Raw genomic sequence first — 23,200 nt, forward strand, 5'->3', positions numbered from 1 at the left:
GGAAACGTCAATATTGTAAGTGAAGGAATTCCTGGCCCAGAAGAGAATACAAAAATAAATAAAAAAAAGGCCAAGACGTGTTTAACTAAACTGATGGAAGACCAGACACTGAAATGAGGGATATAAACTATTAAAGGCTAGTGATATAACCTCTCAGGACTGGAGTAACCATTCAGATATGACTATTTTAAGTATATATGTTTTCAAAACAAGTGTCTGTTAGAAATTTGTCCTCCCTGCAGGGTCACCCCTGATGTTTTGCCTTTTTGCTGGCTAAAGAAATCTGCATACTTTACCTCTGCTAACTAGTGGTAAAGTGTTTGTGCTACTCTTTTCAACATGAAGAAATTGTATACATCAAATTGGCATATTTACATTGCCTATGAGTTTCTAGTTTCTAGAAACAAGACGTACCCAGGGACTGTAATATAAATGTCACATGTGGACTGTAGTACCAATTGTGCCAGTCACTACAGTGGCAATATACCCATGAATGCAGGCCTGCCATAAATAGCCTGACTGTACAAGTCTAAACTGCAAATTCAATCTGTCAAATAATCCTTTTAACAGGCCTAAAACCCCTTCTTAATATAGGCATCCCCAAGTAAGCCTTACTGTTCATTAACTCAGGGAGTATGGTATTTAAACGTAGGACATGCAATGGTTTAATGTTAAACATGTGCTTACAGTGACCAGCGCCTCAAAGCTATTTTCACTGTAGCAAGGCCGGTTGTTCCACAGGACAGCACTGGGATTAAATATTACGTTTAATTAATGCCACCTCTGCTTAGGAAATATACACATTTTTTGGACTTTCTGAAATATTTATTACAAGCCCAATTCACTGGTGAAGTTGGATTTGTGATAAATATTTTGGAGAGATGACTTTTAAAAAAGTCACCTTTGCCCTGCCTGGAGTTCCTGGAATTTGCATTCTGCTTTCCTCCTCCTGCTAGCCAGTGACAGGGACAAAAGGTTGCAGGGAGGTGTTATTGTGCCTTCGAGAGAATGGCCTGTGGGCTGGTCCCAAAGACTTGATAAACTTTGAAGAGGCCTACTCTGTCACAAGCAGATGTAGCTAATACCCAGGCTTGCACCCATCGCTTGTTCCTATAGCCAGATACGCCTCCATCATAGTCACCCACCTATGATAATCATGATGTCAGATTCTGCAGGAGTGTGAAAACCTACTAGAGAGTTCTGCTGGTATTTTTCATATGGTATTTGGGACACACTTCATAGGAGAGAAACAGAAGGCCAAATCCATTCCTGTGCATCTACTGTTTGGTTGCTGAAGGCTCAGCACTGTCCTACCAGACGTCTGTCTCTCAGTTTGTTGGATAGAGAGGATGTATAAAACTAGAGTTTTGTCTTAGATGTGGAAGGACACTAGGATTACCATAGTACAATCCTCAAATACCCTTAGGCATTAGAGCCCAGGTTTAGTGTGGTCAAAGATGTTGACCATCCCCATATTGAGCAGATTAGCCCAAAGAAGCTTTACTTCTTTGGTTAGGGTGTGCCCAGGGGTCATTCACTCCCACAACCTTGTGCCAGGTATAAATTTGTCATCTCCAGGTACCCACTTCAGAATACTCCTGGACACGTAGAGATCAGAGGAGAACTGAAACTGCTGTCACTGACCTGAGAAGAGTCTAGAAAACTGGACCTGTTCTCTCTCTTGTAGTACGCTGGACAAAAAGGTTAACTCTGGGACTCCTAAAGCTGATGTTGTGTGAAAGCTTTAGGGACACAACTAGCAACAAGAGCACTTTTCCTACAATTGCCCATCTGACCAGTGGCCACTTGACCTGGACTGGGACCTTCTGTTGACCTCTGCCTCACACCCTTTGAGCCTGAAAGTGCCTCTGCTGAAGCCCTGGGGTCTTTAGGGGTCTTTCCCCTGGTGGGAATTAAAGGACTAAAGTCAGGAGGTAAAATCTTTGACAAGGACGAACTTGGTCAGAGTATTCAACCCACACTCCATTGCTGCCAGCATCAAATCGCACCTAGGTCCTGTTCTACTGCAACCATCAACTATCATTGGCACTTTGTGCTGCTTAGCGCTATTTCTCCTTAAAAGTTTGAAAAATAATCTTTGGTTCCACTTATTGTTTCTTTGTAATACTGTTTATTTTACTCTATTTCACAGATTTGTTTTGGGATTTTTATTATTTTCCATTTTGACTATTACTTTTTTAGTACTGTATAAATACTTTACACAGTCTTCCAAGGCAAACCAGTCTACTCTTTGCCATTGCTCCCAGGGAGTTGAGATCCAGTTAACTTAGTGACTTTAAGCATTCACACTGAAAAGGGTTGTAGTTATTATTTGAGGAGGATATGTCCTCTATTAATACTCCAGTTTCTTACAGTATCATTATAATTGTTGAGTTACTCTGAGAAGAGTTTTGGATACTTACTTGACATAATGAATGGACCCATATTTATTTATAAGATAGTTTGTGCATAGGTTGATTCTTTACAAGCAGTTTTTATCAAATACATTGAAGTGCAATGACACTAGAGCTAGAATTAGTGATATTTCTTCATGTTAAGTACCCACGAGAAAAATGTTGACAAGCCTAATAACTTTTACGCCTCCTTTACCATTTCTCTATCTTTTGCTTATACATGACAGGGACATTTGGTTTCTTATTTTCTAGTTTGTTTTGTTAAAAGCATTTCATGGCCTATTAGTAACCAAGGAAAGACACAGATGAATGATAATTTATTTTAAAGCTATCTTTTTTTATTGCAAACATAATACTTGGAAGTATTTATGAATACTTCATACTCAACAGGTTGTTTAATTATCACTGATTCTAAGGAACACAACAATTTCAAGTCTCATAAAACAATCAGCAACTCATTGCTCCCACCTCCCCTAAATAAACGGATTGCATTAATTTCTAATGACCAAATTACACTCTAATGCTCACTTGAACTTAGATTCAGGACTCTTCCAATCCAGTCCTTACCAATGCCATCTCCTTTGGCAATGTGATCGTACATGTTGACAGTTCAAACAAATATGGGTTAAGAATGGCTGTAATCTGTAATAGGAAGCTCACACAGATCCTTTCAGATCAGCCTATTCCGGAATGTGATATGCTATGTTTTCACTCTTGGACTGAAGGACTGTCAGAAGAGGACTGAACCTGCAGTCTGTGATCTGAGAAGAGTCTTGACGGACTGCACCTGCTCCCCTTTATCCAAAACAAATAAGTGGACTTAATGGATATAGGGCTGACCTCCTGTTAAAGCTACAGGAAACAACAAGTAACAAGAGGCCTTTACCTGTAACTACCCAGCTATCAGTGGCAATTGGACCTGGACTGGACTCCGCTGCCTGGGGAGGGGGGACTTTAGTAGTATACTATGTCAAATCTTTGATTATGACAAACCTGGCTGATGTAGGCAACCCATGCTCTATCATATTCAGCATCACATTATGCCTAAATTCCATTCTACTACAAGCATTGACTACCATTGGTACTTTCTTTTTCTGTGAACTATTACTACTTAAAATTTTACAAATTCAGCTCTCACTTTCCCTTATTGGATTTCTGTCATTTCATTGTCAGCTTCTTTATCAAATATTACTCTATTTTTCTAATTTGGTTGGGATTGTTATTGTTTTGCAATTGAACTTTATTATTGTTTTAATACTAAATAGATAGATAATTTACACACTGCCTCTAAGTTCAACATGTCTGCTATGTGCCGTAGCTACCTAGAGGTTGAGTGCAAGTTAATTTTGTGACTTTACTGCTTCACCCTGACAAGGACCGTGATTATTGCTTAAGGTCGGTCACCACTCATTCACTAATATGACCAACTTCTTTAGTTGATACACTAATTTACAATATTTTTTTATTCCAATTGTATACATTAGTCTACTTAACTTTTGCATAGTATCAAATCACTGATATTCACATTAGTGTACGGAACCAATAACAACTTTACCTTTTTTGCCCATTTTACAACCACTCTTCAATGTTTATATCAATTTATGTATCCTATCAATTATTAATACCACTATCTGGCAATTATTTTATTTACTAGTAGTTCAAGTCTTTTCCCTTCCTTCAAAATGTGATATTGAGATGGGTTACATTCCTATGCTGATTGAAGGAACGGACATAATGTCACAATGTTATAAATCAGACACTAACAAAATGTTTCTTTTTCTGTATGTACCATATGGTGAAGGGGTCAGAGAATCCCCCTGATCCTAATTACTGCAGAAAGTTTGTATATAAAGTAAGTCACAGCCAGCAAGGGACAAGAACAAGCAGATGGCAGATGCACCGCATAGACAAAGAGCTTTATTTTGAGGAATGAATGATTATGTGCTACAAATAATGTGACATTTGTATGTCATTAACAGGAAAAGATTATTTTTTTGCCAGGTAAGTAAAATCATGTAAAGGAGAAAAACTCACAGAAAATGACTTTTGGTCAATATTGACTGGGGCCGGTCCCAAATAATCCTCTACATTTCCACAATATAATTCTGTTCAAAGGTTGGGAAACAAATATGGACCTCTAACAACCTTAGTCTATTCTTCCTCTTCCAAATGATTATAAGACTTATGAAAAAAAGTAAACCTAAATGACCTGTTGCTATGATTAACATGAAATGACATTTGTTTGCATTTTATGTTTTAATCAGTCACTAATTCGCACTGCAAAATCTAGCTGGCAGTATTTTGCACAATTTAATGAAATGGAAAAAATTAAATGTGAGCATATACAGACATACATATGTATAACCTAGTGGTGGTTGCTACTAAGTAGTGATAGTTATGTCTGCTTTTCTATGGAAATAATGTTTGTGGTCTTCTAATAACGTGGGCCCCAACTGACCCACCTCAGCTACTGCTTGGAAGGTTTCAGGTTAATCCATCAAGCTGGGTCTAAGATAAAGGGGGGGGCTCTCAAAATGCAAAATCCATGTGCATTTTCCATAGACTTCTTTAATACAGGCTACAGCAAAAACTGCTTAACGTAATTACATCAAATCTGTCAAGAAGCTAGATCTTGATCTTCAGAGTCTCAATACTCTTGCCGGAGCACCAAATTTAAAAAAAAGCTTTCTGACTGATCCTGGGAGCTTTATTTCCCTTGGGCCATCTTGCTCCTGTGGGTGCCTGACTCCCACAAGATTAAGCACTCTGATTGGCTGCCAGCAACATAAGAGAAATGTCGCTGGCAGCCATGAAAGGACTCGTGGACTTAGTCCCCTGTTCTGAAGTTATAAAAACGTAAAGCTATATAGGTCAGCATAGGGATACGCTCATGCCCTAGGCCCCATGAGGGGGGGGACCTACAGGTACCTACCCCACGGACCTCAAAAGAAAACAAAATGCTGCGACCCCGCAAGACTCTTGTGGGATCAAACAAAAAAAAAAGGTGCACAGGTCGCATTTATTTACTAAAAGCTTCTGGGAGCCCACCCCTGGGGTTGTGTTAGTGTAACCCCCTCCCCAAGCCTCCAGAGACCAAAAACAATGTTTATGCGGAGAGGTTCGCATGCCCCCCTTGAGCTATCAGAAAAAAGAGGAGTAGGCCCCTCTCCTCGAGTCTCAATAGGCCTGGGAGAGCCCATATCCCCCTTGGGGTCACATGTCCCCCCTCGCCCCATTTTGTAAATGCGGTCCCCATTCCCTGAGCCTCTAACGTCCATAGGAAGCCCACCCCCTGGGCCAAAAATGTTCAATATGGAGAAAGGGTTGCATGTTCCCATCCACAAACCTCTAAAGGCCCCAGGGAGCACACATCTGTGGACAATTAGTTTGAGGGACGGGGCCATGCAGCCCCCCTGCTGGAGCCATTAATAGACCGGGGACACTTTCCCACCAGGACTGACTCAGATGCTATGTCCCTGGGGGAGTCACCCCTGGGAGATAGCCGTTTCTTTCCCTGCACAGGCAGGTACAACTACATTTTCTCTCACTTGGCAGAGCATTTTGAAAACTTCAGGTAAGTGGGAGCAAACATCAAGTCCGCTCCAAGAAGGCAGGAGCTTCAGAAATGCTCCAGTCCACTTACAGCATACTCTATCAATTTCTCTGCCCACAGGGATGCGGGCAGGGAAGCAGATCAAAATATTGATCCCATTTGCAGGGCTGTAGATGGGGAGCTAGCTGGGACTGCAGGGGCATTGGGGCTCCCCCATAGCCCCAAACGAGACTATGGCATGTGCCATGGGTGGCCCAGAGTGCACCAACCTTTACCTTTGGAGATCATGGGGGATGGAGTCCACAGGGTGGAAATCGGCCCAGGGAAAGAGGCAGCATGCCCCTCCTCCCCAAAATGTCACCATCTCCAGGGGCATTTGGTCCATGGGGCCAAAATCTGCCCAGGGAAGAGGGCTGCATGCCCCCTCCCCATAAAGTATTGCAGAGCCCCTTCCCCTTTAATTAAAAAACAAACAGCCCTGGGAGATGGTGTGCCCTGTTCACAGTGGAAAGACGTGAGCAGCATGAGGTTGGCTGTATAGAAGAAGGGTTGGTAGCATGGCCTGGCCACAGGCCAGGTCATGCAGCCATCCCCTCGCCAACCAAAGACGAAGGCTGTCCACAGTGAGGGGATGGATTTGCATAAGTAATTAGTTATTACTTTAAAAAATGTACTTAAAAACCTAGAAATTCACTGAAAAAAACAAGGGTTAAAGTAACATTACAGTTACGTGTGATAAAAGGATCCATTTTCGTTTGACCAAAAACTTAGAAATTCACGGAAAAAACTAAAGGTTGAAATAACTGTATTGTTAGGTGAATTAGGCAATGAAAACATTAATGTTTTGAACTAAAAACAAAAAAAACTAAAATTCACCAGTTATACAGGCACTGGGTACATGTAGTATAATTTACAAGGGGTTTATTTGTAACTTAAATGTACCTATCAGGTGTAGACCAACTGTACTATGTTTTTAAGGGGGAGGGGAGCAAGAACTTTACCACTGTTTAGCAGGGAAAAAGTGCAGAGTCCTAATCCCAGCAAAAACATATTCAGCAAAGCAGTGAAGGAAAACGTTTTGGGGGTAACCTGGCAGAGAGCTAGGTCAAACTCACATTTAGACCAAATTAAGCAAATACACTTCCTTCAGCCATGTTTGGTGCAATGCCGTTCAGGAGTTGTTTTGTGTATTTACTCGAACATAGGATTGTATTTGAGCTCAAATTGGAAATATAATTTTTGGAATCTCCCATAGGATCGTATGAGAGCTAAAAATGGAAATATACTTTTTGGGATCTCCCCTAATTTTAGCCCTACTCTTGATAGATCTGTGAGACAAACAATGCCTTTCTTGGTGGAAAAAGAGACCTCCCTTATGTGGTGCTTTCACTTACACCGCTATAAAGTGTAATAGCACTACTTCTGCAAATTACTTTTGCACTGTTTGATGAACCTGACTTAAACCTCCAAAAAAAGCTGTTAAAAAAAGGCATCCATTTTTAGTTCTTTATTGTGGGTTTCATGAAGATACATCAACTGGTGATGGGAGGGTAGCAATAAAGTGGGGCGGGAAGGTCAATATAATGACGTTTCTGTAGCTCCTAATGGAAATCGAGCTACAGACAAAGTGGCTGAATGGGATTACACCAAACTGCAGGATAGGTTTGTGGTCCCCAGTCCAGTCCCTAAGATCAGCAAGTACGTGTGAAAAGTCCAGGAACACCTCTACAAGTGCTCCTGGACCAATTCCGGACTCGGACGCAGGGTACTTGGTTTGTGAACCTGGTGCAGTGTCTGCAGACATTCAAAATATAAAATAATTAAAAAATAAAATTAAGACAGTCAGTCCCTTTATTCAAATCCTGATGCCGTGGTGGTTGTCCATATGGATAGGCGTAGGGTGCAACAGAAGTCCAGACTCTAATGCCAATACCTGCTGTGTACTTCCAAAGGCCATGTTCAACAGTAGTTGGCTGACTACAATGTATTGGGAGCAAGGAACTATGGTATGTGATGTAGGATGAAAAGATTAAACAAATGAAAAAAGGTTAAAGTAAAGTTAAGGTTAGGGTTGCTTATATCACCTTTGTATCCATGTAAAACAAATTTAGAAATTTACTAAAGACCGTCAAAATGCAGTTATTGTTGCAATAAATCTCTGAAATGCAAACTTTATGATTACGAATGGAATCCCTAACATCAGCCATGTAGCCCAAACCTCTCACTAAGTCCTATGCTTATGACATCACATAATTTATACCAATAAACTACAATTCATAAAAGCAACAATACATATTCAATCCTTAAATAATGCTACAGCAATAGTTTCCTTCAAAGTAAGGGTAATGTGATATGTAATCTTATCTGTAAGATTATTTACAATATTTCTAACTGCATCGCTCACATCAAGAGTCAAGGGTGAGGTCATGGTGTGCATAACTGTTGTGCAAAGGTATAGATTGTGGTTTTAATCCTAAATTGCGGACCTCAGTTTTTTGTTGTTTTTTTTAGTTTTAATTCACAATGATAACTGCACTTTAACTGCATTTGTAGGGTATCCTTAAACATACACTAAGGTATTATAACAAAATCTAATCATAACTTCACTTTAACCTTTGGTGTTTAAGTAAACCATAAAAATATAGATATTTATGTACACCGTTTTTATAGTTCACAAGATACCACGCACTCGCTGAAATGTCATGCAGAATTAATGTAACCAGTGTCTAGATTTCGACCAAAAGTGTCCTTGTCTTCAAGTTTCTTTTCGAACTAGCAGAGTAGTATAAATATTTGTGTAAACGAAGGCTGACTCCAGATAACATTCACCAGCTAGGCAAGAAGCTGAGCACTGATAACTAGCGACAAGCAATGAGTTAAAAAAAAAAAAAAAGCACAGGCAGGAGCAAGGCAATGTCTTCAAGGTCAACTATTAAGATGGTATATTCGTGCGTGCATGCTATCGAGGAGATGTTTTGTTTATGAAGATTTATGAACGAGATAAACAAACAACGTAAGGGGGGGGGGGGGGTGAATGCGTGAAATAAGACAAGTTCAGCAAGATGTTATTTTTATTGCTGTAAAGAAAACTTACATACCAACAGTGAATTGGAACGATTATTGTACGGAAGCGGCTGTGTAAAGAATTCTGTGTTGTGGTCCAGTCTTTTATGTCCTCCATATTGTTCTGCATCAGTATCCAGCACAATCAGATACTTGGATATTATCTGTTAAGGAGCTACTCACTTGTCACATACGTACAGTAAATGCAGAGTATGTCAGAACTAAAATTCTTCAAAACAGTTAATCTTTTAAATAGTCAAAATGTCATAGCAAGTACAAATATATACCCTTAACTTCAACAACCAAAAACAAATAAGGCAATACTTCAATTCAACAATATATTTGCATGTTTGGATTAGAAGTACTACACTGGTGGGGGTAATAATGGACAAGTTACTTACCTTCAGTAACACTTAGCTAGTAGAGACTATACCTAGCTGCCGATTGCTTACCTTTGAATTCTCCCCAGGTGTCAGAATGGATCTGGAAGATTTTTGTGAACAGTACCAGTGTGCGCTATTAGGTGGCGGCGTCCGTTGGTTCTGTGTCCGTCATCTGCATCATCCTCACCAAATATGGCATTGCGGGTCCTACATAGGCACCCCACCAGGTGCGCTGACGTCAGTTTCTTCTCACGACTTTCCACGCCAGAAGCACAGAGCCATAATGAACACTGACTCTTGTGCATCAGAATGAAAGCAGAGTCTCTGCCCCCCAGAAATCAGTTTGCAGGGCGAGGGAGGATGGGTGGGTGGGTAAGATAACAAAGCAATACCATCCCCGGAAGTGGTTCTGCAAACCAAGTTCAGACTAGGAAGTCCTGAAGAACCATACATGTAATGTGCCCGTCCCTACGACCTGACTATCCAGGCAGTAATGTTCGGTAAACATGTACAGTGATGTCTATATTGCCACATGACGGATGTAAATGACTGGAACTCCACGCACTAATGCAGTGGTTGCAGCTTTAGCTTGGGTAGAATGAGCGCACAAAACCTCAGGGGGTTGCTTTTTGGTCAGTGCGTAGCAGTCCTTCATGCAGAGCACGACCCATCTGGAGATAGTCTGCTTCTGCACTGACCAACCTTGCTTTGCACCCACATAACCTACAAAGAATTGGTCATCCAACTAGAACTGTTTGCTACTATCAAGGCAGAATGCCAATGCTATCTTGGGTCCAGACAGTGGAGTCTCTCCTCTTCCTTTGAAGGATGTGGGGCAGTGTAAAAAGTAGGCATGGTGATGGACTGGCCTATGTGAGAGGACATGACCACTTTTGGCAGTAAAGAGGCCAGAATGCAAAACACCACTTTGTCAGGATAGATAGAAAGGTAGGGCGGCTTAGATGACAATGCCTTCAGCTCACTCACCCTGCCGGCACATGTAATCACCACAAGGAAGGCACTTTTCAATGTTAGAAGGCTGAGTGGACAATTGTGGAGAGGTTCTAAAGGAGCAGACATCAGAACGGTCAAAACCAAATTCAGATCCCATTGAGGCATAATGAATGGGATGGAGGAAAAAGATGTGTAACACCTTGGATGGAACGATCTACAATAGGAGACTTAAACAAAGAAGGTTGATCAGGCATAAAAAAGCAGAAATAGCAGACAAATATCCCTTAAGCATACCCAGAGCAGAGCCCTGCTGGGCAAGGTAAAGGATAACCAAGAGGACCCCAGACAAAGAAGCTTGGACATCCCCCAAAGAGCCAGACGTCCTCAGCCAGGTGTGGTGCCTCAGGACCACCGTCAATGAAACCACTCTGCCTAGCGAGTCAGTTGTGTCCAATCCGCAATGAACTGTGAAATTTGACATGCTGCTCTGGTCTGCAACAGGCTAAGAGAGTACAGCCCAGGCATCCTCTGGGGACCTGTGGCAGCACTTGCACAACTGTGTCACACAGCATGTGAGAATAACAGCCCAAAAGGCATGCAGTGTTCACAGACTGCAATGCAATGCTGGCAGCAGAAAACATCTTCTTCCCAAGTGAGTCCAACCTTTTGGACCGAGGGAGCAGAAGGGAACTTGCCATGGGAGGTAGAGGCTTGGACCACAAAGCTCTCAGGGGTGGGGAGTTGCATTAAGAAACTTAATTTCCCAGGTGTGGGACAATGGCAGTGGCCAATTGCCCTGTTTACAGAAGCCTCTGTGCTGAGTTTACACCAGATACCCAGTAGGACTTCAGCAAGGGCATCAAAGAACGGGAGCAGGTGTTTTAATATGATGCTCCCAATTGCATAACCTCTATCAGGAGAATAGTCATGATGGCCACCAAGGGCAGTTGAAGCTCCAGGACCTCTCCGACTCTTCTCACCACCATAGCATAAGAAGCTCCCTCCTCCATAGCCACGGTAAGGGCAGAAAGTATGCCAGTATCTAGAGAAGTATCCAGTCTGCTTGCATCACCAAAGTCTTCACAGAAGTCGATTTGTTCATAAGGCTGGTATTCTAAAGGGTCCAGCGACCACTCTCATTAATCACTGAAGCCTAGCCCATTTTAAAAGGGCTGAGGATCAGAGCGAGTATGCAAAGCTCCTGTCAATGTCAGAGTCGGCATTAAACAATGCTCATCCAGCTCCTTGTCGGAGTCGGCACTTACAATGGTGATGGCTCTGCCCATGGGTGTGGACAGTGCCAAGTGCGTCAGCATCTGGAAAGGTCGGGGTGGCGCGACTGGTGCTGGTCCAGATCCAGAAATGTACTCCTTGGGGCTCCTCAGCACTGAGGCCAAAGCTGCCGGTGTGAAACCTGCAGGGGCCCCCTCCAACTCCACAGAGCACAAAGTTGGTCCAGGGGGTCAGCCTGCCCAAAAATTAGGCAAACTGCCTCATAGATCTCTTGGAGTTAGACAGGGGTTGTTCTGGCTCCTGAAAACTCAGGGAGGTGCAGAGTTGGCTCCGGCGACTTACTCGATTGTCCTGAGGATTTTTAATGCTATGATGATGATGTAAGACTCCGGGACCAATTCCAACTTGCTTGGAGTCGAGCACTGGGCTGCCATCAGATTTAGGGACCCCTCCCTTAAAGCCTTCGGATGTATGGCTTGGCATTCTGAGCACGACTTTGGATCATGCTTGTGATCCAGGCATCAAAGACACAAGGTGCAGATCCGCCACAGACATCGCCTGATGAAAGGACCCACAGGCTTCAAACCTGTCTTCCTAGAAGACTTCCCTTGACCAGGAGAAAACCTAAAAAAAATACTAGACAAAAAGTTGAAAAAAGGCAGTCAAAATTGACAGAGGGGTAGTTGTCTTCAGAACAGCACTTAGTTGGCGCAGAAAAAAAAAGAACCAATGTCAGTGTTCCTGGTTGGCACCTATGTGGGACCCACATCATCATATCTTGAGGCGGATGATGCGGACGACACGGAGCCGATCAACACCACTTAATGGCTTACAGGGGTAATGCTCATGAAAAATGCCCGGCGACAATCTGACTCCAGGGGAGAATTCAAAGGTAAGGAATCAGCAGCTGGATGCCTCTGTCACATCCATGGTGTATAATCGACTTTGCATAAGAAGAATACGATTCTCAGGAGAATCCATAGACATGTTGGCCCAGAGACTCATATGCCTGAATACTCATTTACATTGGCACTTATTCGGAGTGATCAGTTGCCAAGGCTGTGAGGCAAAACGTTTTTCCTCTTCTGTATACTCTACCCGGATGAAGGGGTACTTCAAAAAGTTATCTCCCAGCACAGTAAAGCACTGTCTACCCAGGTAGGTGGTACAAATGCATCCTAAGGAAATTATTGTGAACAGAACATGCAGTACACAAAGGTGCAGTGAGCACAGAGTTCAGTTTGCAGCACTGGTTCTATCTTCAATCTGATTATGTTGATAATTAGTGTCTGGAAAAGGTATGACTAGTTGAAAATAAAGCTCTCTAATGCAGTGTTTTTTAACCTCTTTCATTTGATGTAATTATTATCGGAACCCAGAGATGCACTTGGAGTAATCATGATTGGAATACAGGGACTCCCACAGAGTCATTACTGGAAGCCAGATACCAAGGCAAAGCTTTTCAATGCTTTGAACCACCAAAAAAGACATAATGAGTACAGAAACAAGCATCCATCAAACACATACACAAATGCTGGTATATTTTATTAAATTCACAAACAAATAAAAAAAATGTAATTTTAATGGGAAAGTTGGAGCTTTTCTACATTTAGTTTAGGCCACTCATGGTCCACACTGTATTGTGTTTTATGCACGTCCACTGCTGACATGAATGAATCGGAGGATACTAACTTCAATTTCAAATTCCTCTTCATTTACAGAAAGTTTTACTTTTTTCAGTTTTACATTTAGTTTTTTTATTTATATACATTTTCTTAATCTATTAATATAATGTGGTTTTCCAACCTGTCGCAAACCCAGGGGTCCCCATACCACAGGTTAAGAACCACTGTGCTTATGAATATAGAAACACAGTGTAGGAAAGTAGCCTCTTTCAAAAATGGTTACCCCCACTTTTGGCCTGTTTTGTGAGTGTGTGTTAGTGTGTTTTTACTGTGTCACTGGGATCTTGCTAGCCAGGACCCCAGTGCTTGTAGATAAAAACCTATATGTCAGTGTGCTTTGCCTGTCTCACTGGGATCCTGCTAGCAAGACCCCAGTGCTCATAGTTTGTGGCCTAATGTGTATGCCTGTGTCATGCCTAACTGTGTCACTGAGGTTCTGCTAACCAGAACCTCATGGCTTATGCTCTCTCTGCTCTTACATTTGTCACTGTAGGCCAGTGACACACTTTTACCAATTTCAATTGGACCCCTCCCCTTATAAGTCCATAGTATATATCTAGGTACCCAGGGCATTGGGGTTCCAGAGATCCATATGGGCTGCAGCATTTCTTTTGCCACCCATAGGGAGCTCAGACAAACCCTTGCACAGGCCTGCCATTGCAGCCTGCAGGAAATAAGGCACATGTTATTTCACAGCCATTTTCACTGCACTTAAGTAACTTATAAGTCAGCCTTATGTCTAACCTTCACTTGCTGAAGGTTAGGTGCAAAGTTACTAAGTGTGAGGGCGCCCTCGCACTAGCAAAGGTGCCCCCACAAAGTTCAGGGCCATTTCCCCAGACTTTGTGAGTGCAGGGACACCATTACACGCATGCACTTCATATAGGTCAATACCTATATGTAGCTTCACAATGGTAACTCCGAGTATGGCCATGTAGCATGTCTAAGATCATGGAATTGTCCCCCCATTCCAAATCTGGTATTGGGGAGCCAATTCCATGTATCCTGGGGACACCACCATGGACCCCCAGTACTGCCAAACCAGCTCTCTGAGGCTTGCACTGAAGCTACAGCTGCTGACACCTCACAGATCAAATTTTGCCCTCCTGGGGTCTGGGCTGCCCAGACCCAGGAAGGCAGAACAAAGCATTTCCTCTGAGAGCAGGGTGTTATACCCTCTCCCTTTGGAAATAGGTGTTACAGGCTGGGGAGGGGTAGCCTCCCCCAGCCTCTGGAAATGCTTTGAAGGGCACAGATGGTGCCCTCCTTGCATAAACCAGTCTACATCGGTTAAGGGACCGCTTCGCCCCTGCTCTGGTGGGAAACTGGACAAAGGAAAGGGGAGTGACCACTCTCCTGTCCATTGCCACCCCAGGGGTGGTGCCCAGAGCTCCTCCAGTGTGTCCCAGACTTCAGCCATCTTGCTTTGCGAGGTGTGGGGGCACTCTGGAGGGCTCTGAGTGGCCAGTGCCAGCAGGTGACATCAGAGACCCGTCCTGATAGGTCCATATCTAATAAGGTAGCCAATCCCCCGCCCAGGGCTATTTAGGTTCTCTCCTGTGGGTTCTCTTCAAATTCTGCTTGCAAGTTTCCTTGAGGAATCCTCTGCAACAACTTTAGACTCTCTGACCTCAGATCAACTGCAGCCTGCTCCAAGAAACGCTGTCACTGCAACAAAGTGTCTACAAGATACAATTTTCTTCAGCAACCTCAGCTCCAAGTCAGCAACTGCAACAGTTTCCACACTGTGCATGCTCTGGGGACTCCCTGTCTTCATCCTGCACCAGAAGGACCGAAGAAATCTCCAGTGGAGTGAAGGAATCACTCCCCTGCTCCAAGCAGGCACCTTCCCAGATGACGTCTGGTACCCGGGGACTCCTCTCACAGCGACAAGCTTGCTCCTAAAAACACAGAGGGTGGACATCATCGACATAGACTGTCCTGAGGTCCTGCTGACGAAATGTGTAGGAGGTAAGACCTTGCCTTCCCCAAGAGTGACGGTACCCCTGTGTACTGCGTCTTCTTCGCCTCCTGAGGCCTCTGTGCATTCTTTGCAAAATTCATTCATGCACAGCCTAGCCCAGGTCCCCAGCACTCCATCCTGCGATGCTCAATTCGCTGAGTTGTTCTCCGGAGGCATGGGACCTTCTTTTGTTGTGCTGCATCAACCGCATTTTGCACCTCCTTTGAACCCGGATCCTGTGGCTTCCGGGGTGTGCTGGCTGGCATCCTAAGGGCTCTCTAAAGTGCTGATAGCCCCCTCTTCCTCCTCGCACAGAGTTGAGGCCCCCAGGTCCCTCTTGGGTCCATCCATCGCCACATTGGCCAAAACGCACTTTTGTGGGAGCCAAGGCTTGTTGGCGCCTTTCATCACAAAATCTCATCTGCAACGATCTTCACGCCGTGGGACAGCTTTCTAATCACACAGGAACCCATTGGCATCTTCCTAGGGTGCATTTCAGCAGTCTTCGACTAACTACGGACTCTTCTTTTGCAACCTCTTCTGGGTTAGGCAGGGGCTCCTGTCCTTCCTAGAACTTCTTTCGACTTCTGGACTTGGTCCCCTTCTTTTGCAGGTCTTCAGGTCCAATAATCCAGCAGCTGGACTTTGCAGAGTTGGTTGGCTGCTGCAAAATCCCGAAAACGAGGTGTAGTGAGTCCTAAAGAAACTTGCAGTACTTTACTCCTGCTTTTCTGGGCTCTGGGGTGGGGTAATTCAATTACCTTTACTTTATTCTTACTCTCCCAGCGATTCTGCATACACTACACTTGTCTAGGGGGGGGAATTCACGATTCGCATTCCACTTTTAGTATATGGTTTGTGTTGCCCCTAGACCTATTTTCGCCCATTGCATTCTATAGGATTTCCTACTGTTTGCATTGTTCTATGACTATTTACTTGTCTAATTTTGGTGTCTAGTGTATATATTATGTATAATACTTACCTTCAGAAGGAGTATTGTCTCTAAGATATTTTTGGTACTGTGTCACCCAAATAAGTACCTTTATTTTTGGTAACACAGAGTTTTGTCCTTACATGTGTATAAGTACTGTGTAACTATAAGGGGTATTGCATGAGGATTGCATGCGTCCGAGTTCAGCCTAAGCTGCTGTGATATAGCTACCTTTGTCAGCTTAAGTTGCTAGAACATTACTACTTCACTAATAAGGGGAAACTGTAGTAGGTACCTTGGGTACTTACACCTCATACCAGCTCCAAACCAGGCCAGCCTCCTACACATAGAAGCTTTGAGATGGTTTCTAATCTTCATTTTTAAAATGTCTTGCTACTCTAGTCATATAACTATTTTAGCTTGATCAAACAGAAGAAATATACCACCTTAAACATGCTGTCCTTTCCATTTTGTGCACTGTATATCGAAGAGGTACTTCAATGAAATACCAACTCACATGTTTAAATATATTTGAGGACACAAAATTCAGAGAAAGCAAATTTACATGATTAGAAATTGCATTTTACAAAACACATTGATGTTGACAAATGGGAAACTCTCAACGCATTGCTTTTAAAGCATATGTCAGCAATATGTCAGGGATAAAGTTACTAAGCGCGACAATGATTGAGGACTCGTATGATTTCTTATGTGCTGCACGTATTACAACTAGATGCTTTACTTCCGCCACAAATGCTTTCTTAGGGATACCTATCAATTAAGCTTTTTTACTCCGCAATTCAAAGTGTCTTTCAAACTAATAGATGCATCTGTAGATGCCCGAGTTCCTTTCCTAAACATAGGCCAACAGCCTTACTACAACACATCTTTCAAGGGGAACAGAGGCTCATGCCCACTTGACTGTAAAAGTAATGTCATCAGGATAGCTGAAATGGCTTTGAAGTATGATCTGGTGTTCATAGTCACGCTTTGAGAATAGCAACTACACAACACTCATTGCGTGAGTGTGAAGTAGAAGAACATTTCAGGAATTAGATTAGGATCACCAGACTAATGACTCACTAGATTCTCTTTTAAACCCCATACTTTTTCAGCTGACAAAGCAGAACCAACCTGGATCCAATAGACGAACGATACCCTTCCTGCGGCAAGAAGTCTTTCTTGTGCCTGTCAGACAAACACTGGGAGGGATGTTTTAAAGTGGGGCAGGGCACATATGGAATATTGGATTCACCCACACCAGAGAACTAAGCATTGAATCTCAGTCATGAAAGTCACTTTTTATCAGGCGCCCTGATCTGCTTGTGCTCCTTGTTCAGTGTGAATTTCAGTCGCTTGGATTTGGGTTTGAAAAAGACTTGACAGCAGCAGCCTTCTGACTCAACCAAGTCTCACGAGAACAACCTGGGAGGCTTATAAAGAGAAAATGTGAATTTGTAACAGACATGATCCCTGCGCTCAGGCCACCCTCACTTTGAGCTTTCCTCCCATGCTCCCATTAAGACTTGTGATTGGATGAACAGGTTTGGACGTTTTTTTATGTGACACTTCGAGTTACACTGGGTTGTTTCCCAGCAGTTTTCCATTTGATATTCCCATCAAAACACAAACTCCTTGGCCTATCTACATTTGACTTTACTTTTTAATTAAGTTATTTTCTTTTTACATAAACCTTTGAGTTCTTATGTCTTTAACTGTTAAGTTTTAGTGGTTGGTACATGAAATAGCTCACACATTTTCAGGACAGCCTTGCTTGCTGTTTACGTCCACCTATCCAAATGTAAGGCAAGAATCCTTTAGTGACACCAGGTTACCTCTGAAGACTGGATAGCTGGGCATATCCTTCATGGTCAGTTTAATAAACTATTACTTATCAATTGGACATGTTTAGCAATCATGAGACAAAGTAGGCATCCACATAATTACAGAGAATATGGTCCCACCATGTGCTCAGTATTCCAAGACACATTTCCTTTACATCTCTCTCTCTCTCTCTATATATATATATATATATATACATATATATATATATATATATATATATATATATATATGTATATATATATATATATATATAGTCTATTCATTGAAAAGCTAAGGTTAAAGCTTATTTGAAGTTAGGAAAACGCTTGTTTCCGTATACAATGCATATAGTTTAAACTACACAAACATGATAAATTCTAAAGTTATAGTTTGAACTTTCAATTACAATTTATCAACCACTTTCAAATTGTTATAAGTAGCGGACCTCGTAACACACTGTTTTCAGCTCACATACAGTGGAGTAGAGTGTCGGACAGTGGAGCAGCGTAGAGCAGAGTATAATACAGTGGAGTAGAACAGGATAAATTGTAGTTGAGTGGAGTATAGTGGAGTTAAGTAAACTAGAATGGGATAGTGTACGGTGGAGTAAAGTGTCAGAGTGGAGTGGCTTGTTGTAGATTATAGTGGCATGGAGAACAGTAAAGTGGAGTGGCTTAGCACATAGTCGAGTAAAGTGTCATAAATTAGAGTACCATGTTGTACAGTAGAGTATAGTGGGGTGTCACACAGTACTAGAAAAATATGTAGACTACATTACAGTAGAGTGGCATACATTCTAGCTGATTTTTGTAGAAGGGAGTGGAATAATGTACAGTGTTGTAGATGTGTTTAGAGTGGTTTGCATACCGTGTTATAGAGTACATTGGCACTGAACGGCGTGAGTGATATACAGTGGAGTAGAGTGGCGTACTGTGTCAGAGTAGAGTGGAGTAAAGTGAGGAGCAGTAGCATACAAAGAGCTGTGTACAGTGTTGTATAGTGGACTAGAGTTCGTTAGTGCGTTGTACAGGAGCATACCGTATAGTACAGTGGTGTAATGTGGAGTGAAAGTGTATGGACAGAAGTAAAGTGTCAGAGTGGGATACAGTACCAGTAGCGTGCTGTAGAGTGGAGTTGCATAGAGTACAGTAGTGTGTGAAACTGAAGCTGTGCAGTGTGAGTTGTTGTATAGTAGTGTCGAATGAGGTGAAGTCTTGTACAGTGGAAAAGAGTCAAGTGGAGTGGTGTAATGCAGTGTGGAGTAAAGTACAATAGAGGGTATTGGTGTGTCGTACAGTGGCATGGAGTGTACTGCCACAGCATGGGTTGTAAACTCTTAGAAATTGGAATGGGGTCTCATACAGTAGAGGGGAATGCTGTGTCAGACAGAAAAGTGTTGCATAGTGGAAAATGCAGATGTGCATTGGAGTGTACAGGCATAGAGTGGAGTAGAATATCAGAGTGCCATGAAGTGTGGTAGATTTTTATGGAGTGGAGTTATATAGAGTGGACAAGAGTGTCATACAATCTGTGGAGAGAGGAGTGGCATACACTGTAGTGACTTAATGGCTTACCATAAAGTGGAGTAGTATAAAATGGAAAAGCATGCAGTGGAATACTGTTCAGTGGAGTGGAGTGGCAGAGTGGAGGAGGGTAAAGTCATTTAGTGCATACATTAAAGTGTTGTAGCAGAGAGTTGAGGAAACGGTTATAAATTGGAGTGGCAACTCATACAGAAGAGTGAAGTGCTATGTCCTACAGTGTACTCAAGTGGAGTAGAGTGTTATACAATTTAGTGTCCGGGCATAGAGTTGAGTGCAAATCTGGACAGTGGAATGTACAGGGATAGAGCGTAGCAAAGTCTAGTGGAGTGCACAGAGTGGAGTACAGTTTTTTAGAGTGGAAGAGAGTACACTGGAGTGGTGTAGAGTAGCATACGATGGATTAGTATAAAGTGGAATATAGTACAGTGGAGTGAAGTAGCGTGGATTGAGTGGCACACAGTGGAGTGGAGTGCAATAGCATACAGTGTAGCAGCATACAATGGAATGGTTTAAAGTGTGATAGCATATAGTGCAGAAGAGTACAATTGAGTGTCGTACAGTGAAGTGGTTAAGAGTGGTGTATTGTGGGGGTAGAGAGTAATAACATACAGTGGAAAGGAGTATAGTGAAGTGGAGGCAGAGTGAAATACCATACAGTAGAGGGGCAAAGATTGAAGCTGAGTACAGTATAATTGCATAGAATGGAGTGGCGTACAGTGGAATAGCAGAGAGAGGATTACAGAGGAGTGGTATAGAGTAGAATAGAGTGGAGTGCCATACAGTGGAGTGGTGTAGACTGGAGTAGAGTATAGTGGATTGGGGTAAAATGAAGTAGCATATAGTGGAGTGACAGAGTGGAGTGGTACAGGGTGAAGTGGTGTCCAATGGTCTAGCGTAGAATGAAGTGGCATAGAGTGGAGTGGTGTACAGTGGAGTAGCCTATAGTTAAGTGGCATACAGTGGAATAGTGTAGAGTTGAGTTGTGTACAGTAGAGTGGCGCAGACAGAAATAGTGTATAGTGGAGTACCGTACAGTGAGTGGTATACAGCAGAACTGGGTAGAGTGGAATAACATATGCTGGAGCAGCATATAGTGGAGTGACATACAGTGGGGTGGTGTACACTGAAGAGGTGTAGAGTGGAGTTGCATACAGTTTAATAGTGTAGAGTGGAGTGGCGTGGAGTATTGTACAATGAGATAGCATAGATGTAATAGTGCGTCATGGGTACATATTACAGCATTGCTTGGGCACACTTATTTTAGCTTAGGCCTGCACCCTTTCATCTAGTTATATGATTTATTTCATTTATTCATTTTCATTCATTTTACCAACTGTCTTTTTAGCAGGGATGTTTTTATTTTTCCTAATCAGCTGCTAATGTGTGAAAGTGTCATTAGTCCTTTGCACACCATTTTCATGCTGTACCTCTGCCAAAGGCTGTACATGATACCCTATCTAGTATTACTGCCACAAGACTGCATAGCCAATTTGACACTTAGGCACTTTATCACATCAGGCCTATTTCTCAGAACACAACATGTTTTGTTATAAAACATCATGCAGGCCAAAAAAAGTTAGCGAGATCATTCCAACCAGAGGAGCCATCCTATGCTGAGTGCCACTACATTGCCAGTTTGCTGACCTCAGCCCTGACTATACAGCCATCCGAAAAGACTATGGGCAGACACCTGGTTCACAGGCATGGGGAGGGTGTTCCTTCCATGGATTAGTACAGGCAAAGACAGGCTAACGCTGCTATGCTCTCGTTAGGAATGCAGGTAGGGAAACATAGGGGTTTGTAGACATATGCTTTTTCCATCATGCTGGGATTGGTTATTGGCTTCTCACTTATGGCTACCGGTTTTTGTGCTATGTCTCATCATCCTAATAATTGTAGCTCATGAACTTTATCATAGATTGCAGTCCTTTCAATAAATACATAGAAAACTATCCTGCATCCCTTTGTTTGCCTGTTGTTGTGTGAGACTTTTACTTATGAGAGGAATGGACTGTGCCTGCCAACCATGACTTCCCTGAAGAGTCAGTTTGTCATGCATCAGGCTGCAAAAAACACCTTTACTATCCAGGTTTGGGTGAGGTGCTGCTAGCAAGCCGAAAGGGTTAGGCAGACAGCTACCAGATGGTTCCCTACACATGGTGGTACTGCTGCCTAAAACCAGAGGGCTTGTCCCCATGATGAGTCCTACAACAAGTGTGTAGTTGAGTAGCATACAGCAGAGGGGCAAATAATGAGTTGTGTACACTGGAGTGGTGTACAGTAAATGTAAAAAAATGTAAATTAGCACTTGTATAGCGCACTACTCACCCGTTAGGGTCTCAAGGCGCTGTACTCATACCGCTATGGAACCCCTCCTGGCTTTTCCCTGTGAGGCACCCACTCCTGAGCACCCCCAGGGTGAAGCCAGGCATCCAAGCGCTGTTGGGGCCGTTGTGGAGATTAAGCAAGCTATTGCCCAGAGTTGCAGAGTGGGACCCATGAATTAGATTAGGCACCGAGGCGAGAATTATCTGGTCAAGGGGAATTGAGCCCAAGACCTGCTGAAGCGGGACTTGAACCCTGGTCTTGAGCCAGATCTCTGCTTCAGGGTCTGCCACTCTAGCCATTGAGCCACACTTCTCCACCGTGGGATGGGGTACAGTGTAATAGCATACAGTACATGAGCATTCACTGCAGTGGGGTCCAATCGTTAAGCATAGAATAAAGTGCCATACAGTGGAGTGCCATACACTGGAGTGGCGTAGAATGAAGTAGACCATATTGGAGTGGCATACTGTGGAACCGAGTAGAGTGGAGTGATACACATTAGAAAGGTATGGTGAAATAGCGTATAGTGGAGTAACATCCAGTGGAGTGGCGTACAGTGGAGTGAAGTAGATTGGAGTAGCGTACAGTGACATTACGTACTATGTAATAGTGTAGAGTGGAGTGGTTTAGGGTGGAGCGTAGTACATTATTGTTGTGGAGTGTTATTTTTAAATAAGTTTCCAGCCATATACTGTGGCAGTTTCACAATATTTTGTGAAATTCACCAAAAGTTTGGGGATGACCTATCACAAATTTAAATGCCTTCTAATTTAAAAAAATAGTTATCCTGCTTAACTGCAGTAGTCAAAATGCATCATCTTTGCACCATAATGTATAATCCTGCCAAAATTCATGTTAATCCATTCAGCCATTTTTGCACTATGTCCAATACAATAGTCTAAGGAAAATGCATTGGTGGAAAAACACATTTTGGACCTCCTTTTTTCGTTGCACTCCCTTAAGATTTACCTAAACAATTACATCATCTCAAAATGTAGAAAATGCTTTAGGTCTGGAAGGTTTTGTGGTGGAAAATAATTAGGGACCTAAGATCAGAGGAACTCCTGTCTTTGGGAATACTAACTATAACTATGGAGAGGCAATCAGATTTAATGCGATTTCTTTCTTTTTCTGATGTATTTGTTATGTATTTGCTCATTGGTTTACATAATCATGTGACCATAAATGTATATTTTAGTTGTTCATGTAGTAATTCAGAAACTTTACATATGCAGTATAGTTTATTCTTTGGGTTTCCTTACTATTTTTAGTAGGATCATGCTACATATAAAGGCCAAAGTGAATGAAAGGCAATAATTGTCATT

General features: G+C 42.6%; 1 protein-coding gene across 1 annotated transcript in view; it reads right to left on the minus strand.

Annotated features, from left to right (window-relative positions):
• The window catches only part of GBE1 (1,4-alpha-glucan branching enzyme 1), a 745,843-nt gene that overhangs the window by 9,847 nt on the left and 712,796 nt on the right, over window positions 1-23,200 (minus strand). Inside the window, exon 15 of the mRNA XM_069204143.1 lies at window positions 9,066-9,183. Within this exon, the coding sequence (XP_069060244.1) occupies window positions 9,066-9,183 (118 nt within the window). The remainder of the gene's footprint in view (window positions 1-9,065; window positions 9,184-23,200) is intronic.

The sequence above is a fragment of the Pleurodeles waltl genome, chromosome 8 (genome assembly GCF_031143425.1).
Source record: "Pleurodeles waltl isolate 20211129_DDA chromosome 8, aPleWal1.hap1.20221129, whole genome shotgun sequence".
In the NCBI taxonomy this organism is placed as follows: domain Eukaryota; kingdom Metazoa; phylum Chordata; class Amphibia; order Caudata; family Salamandridae; genus Pleurodeles; species Pleurodeles waltl.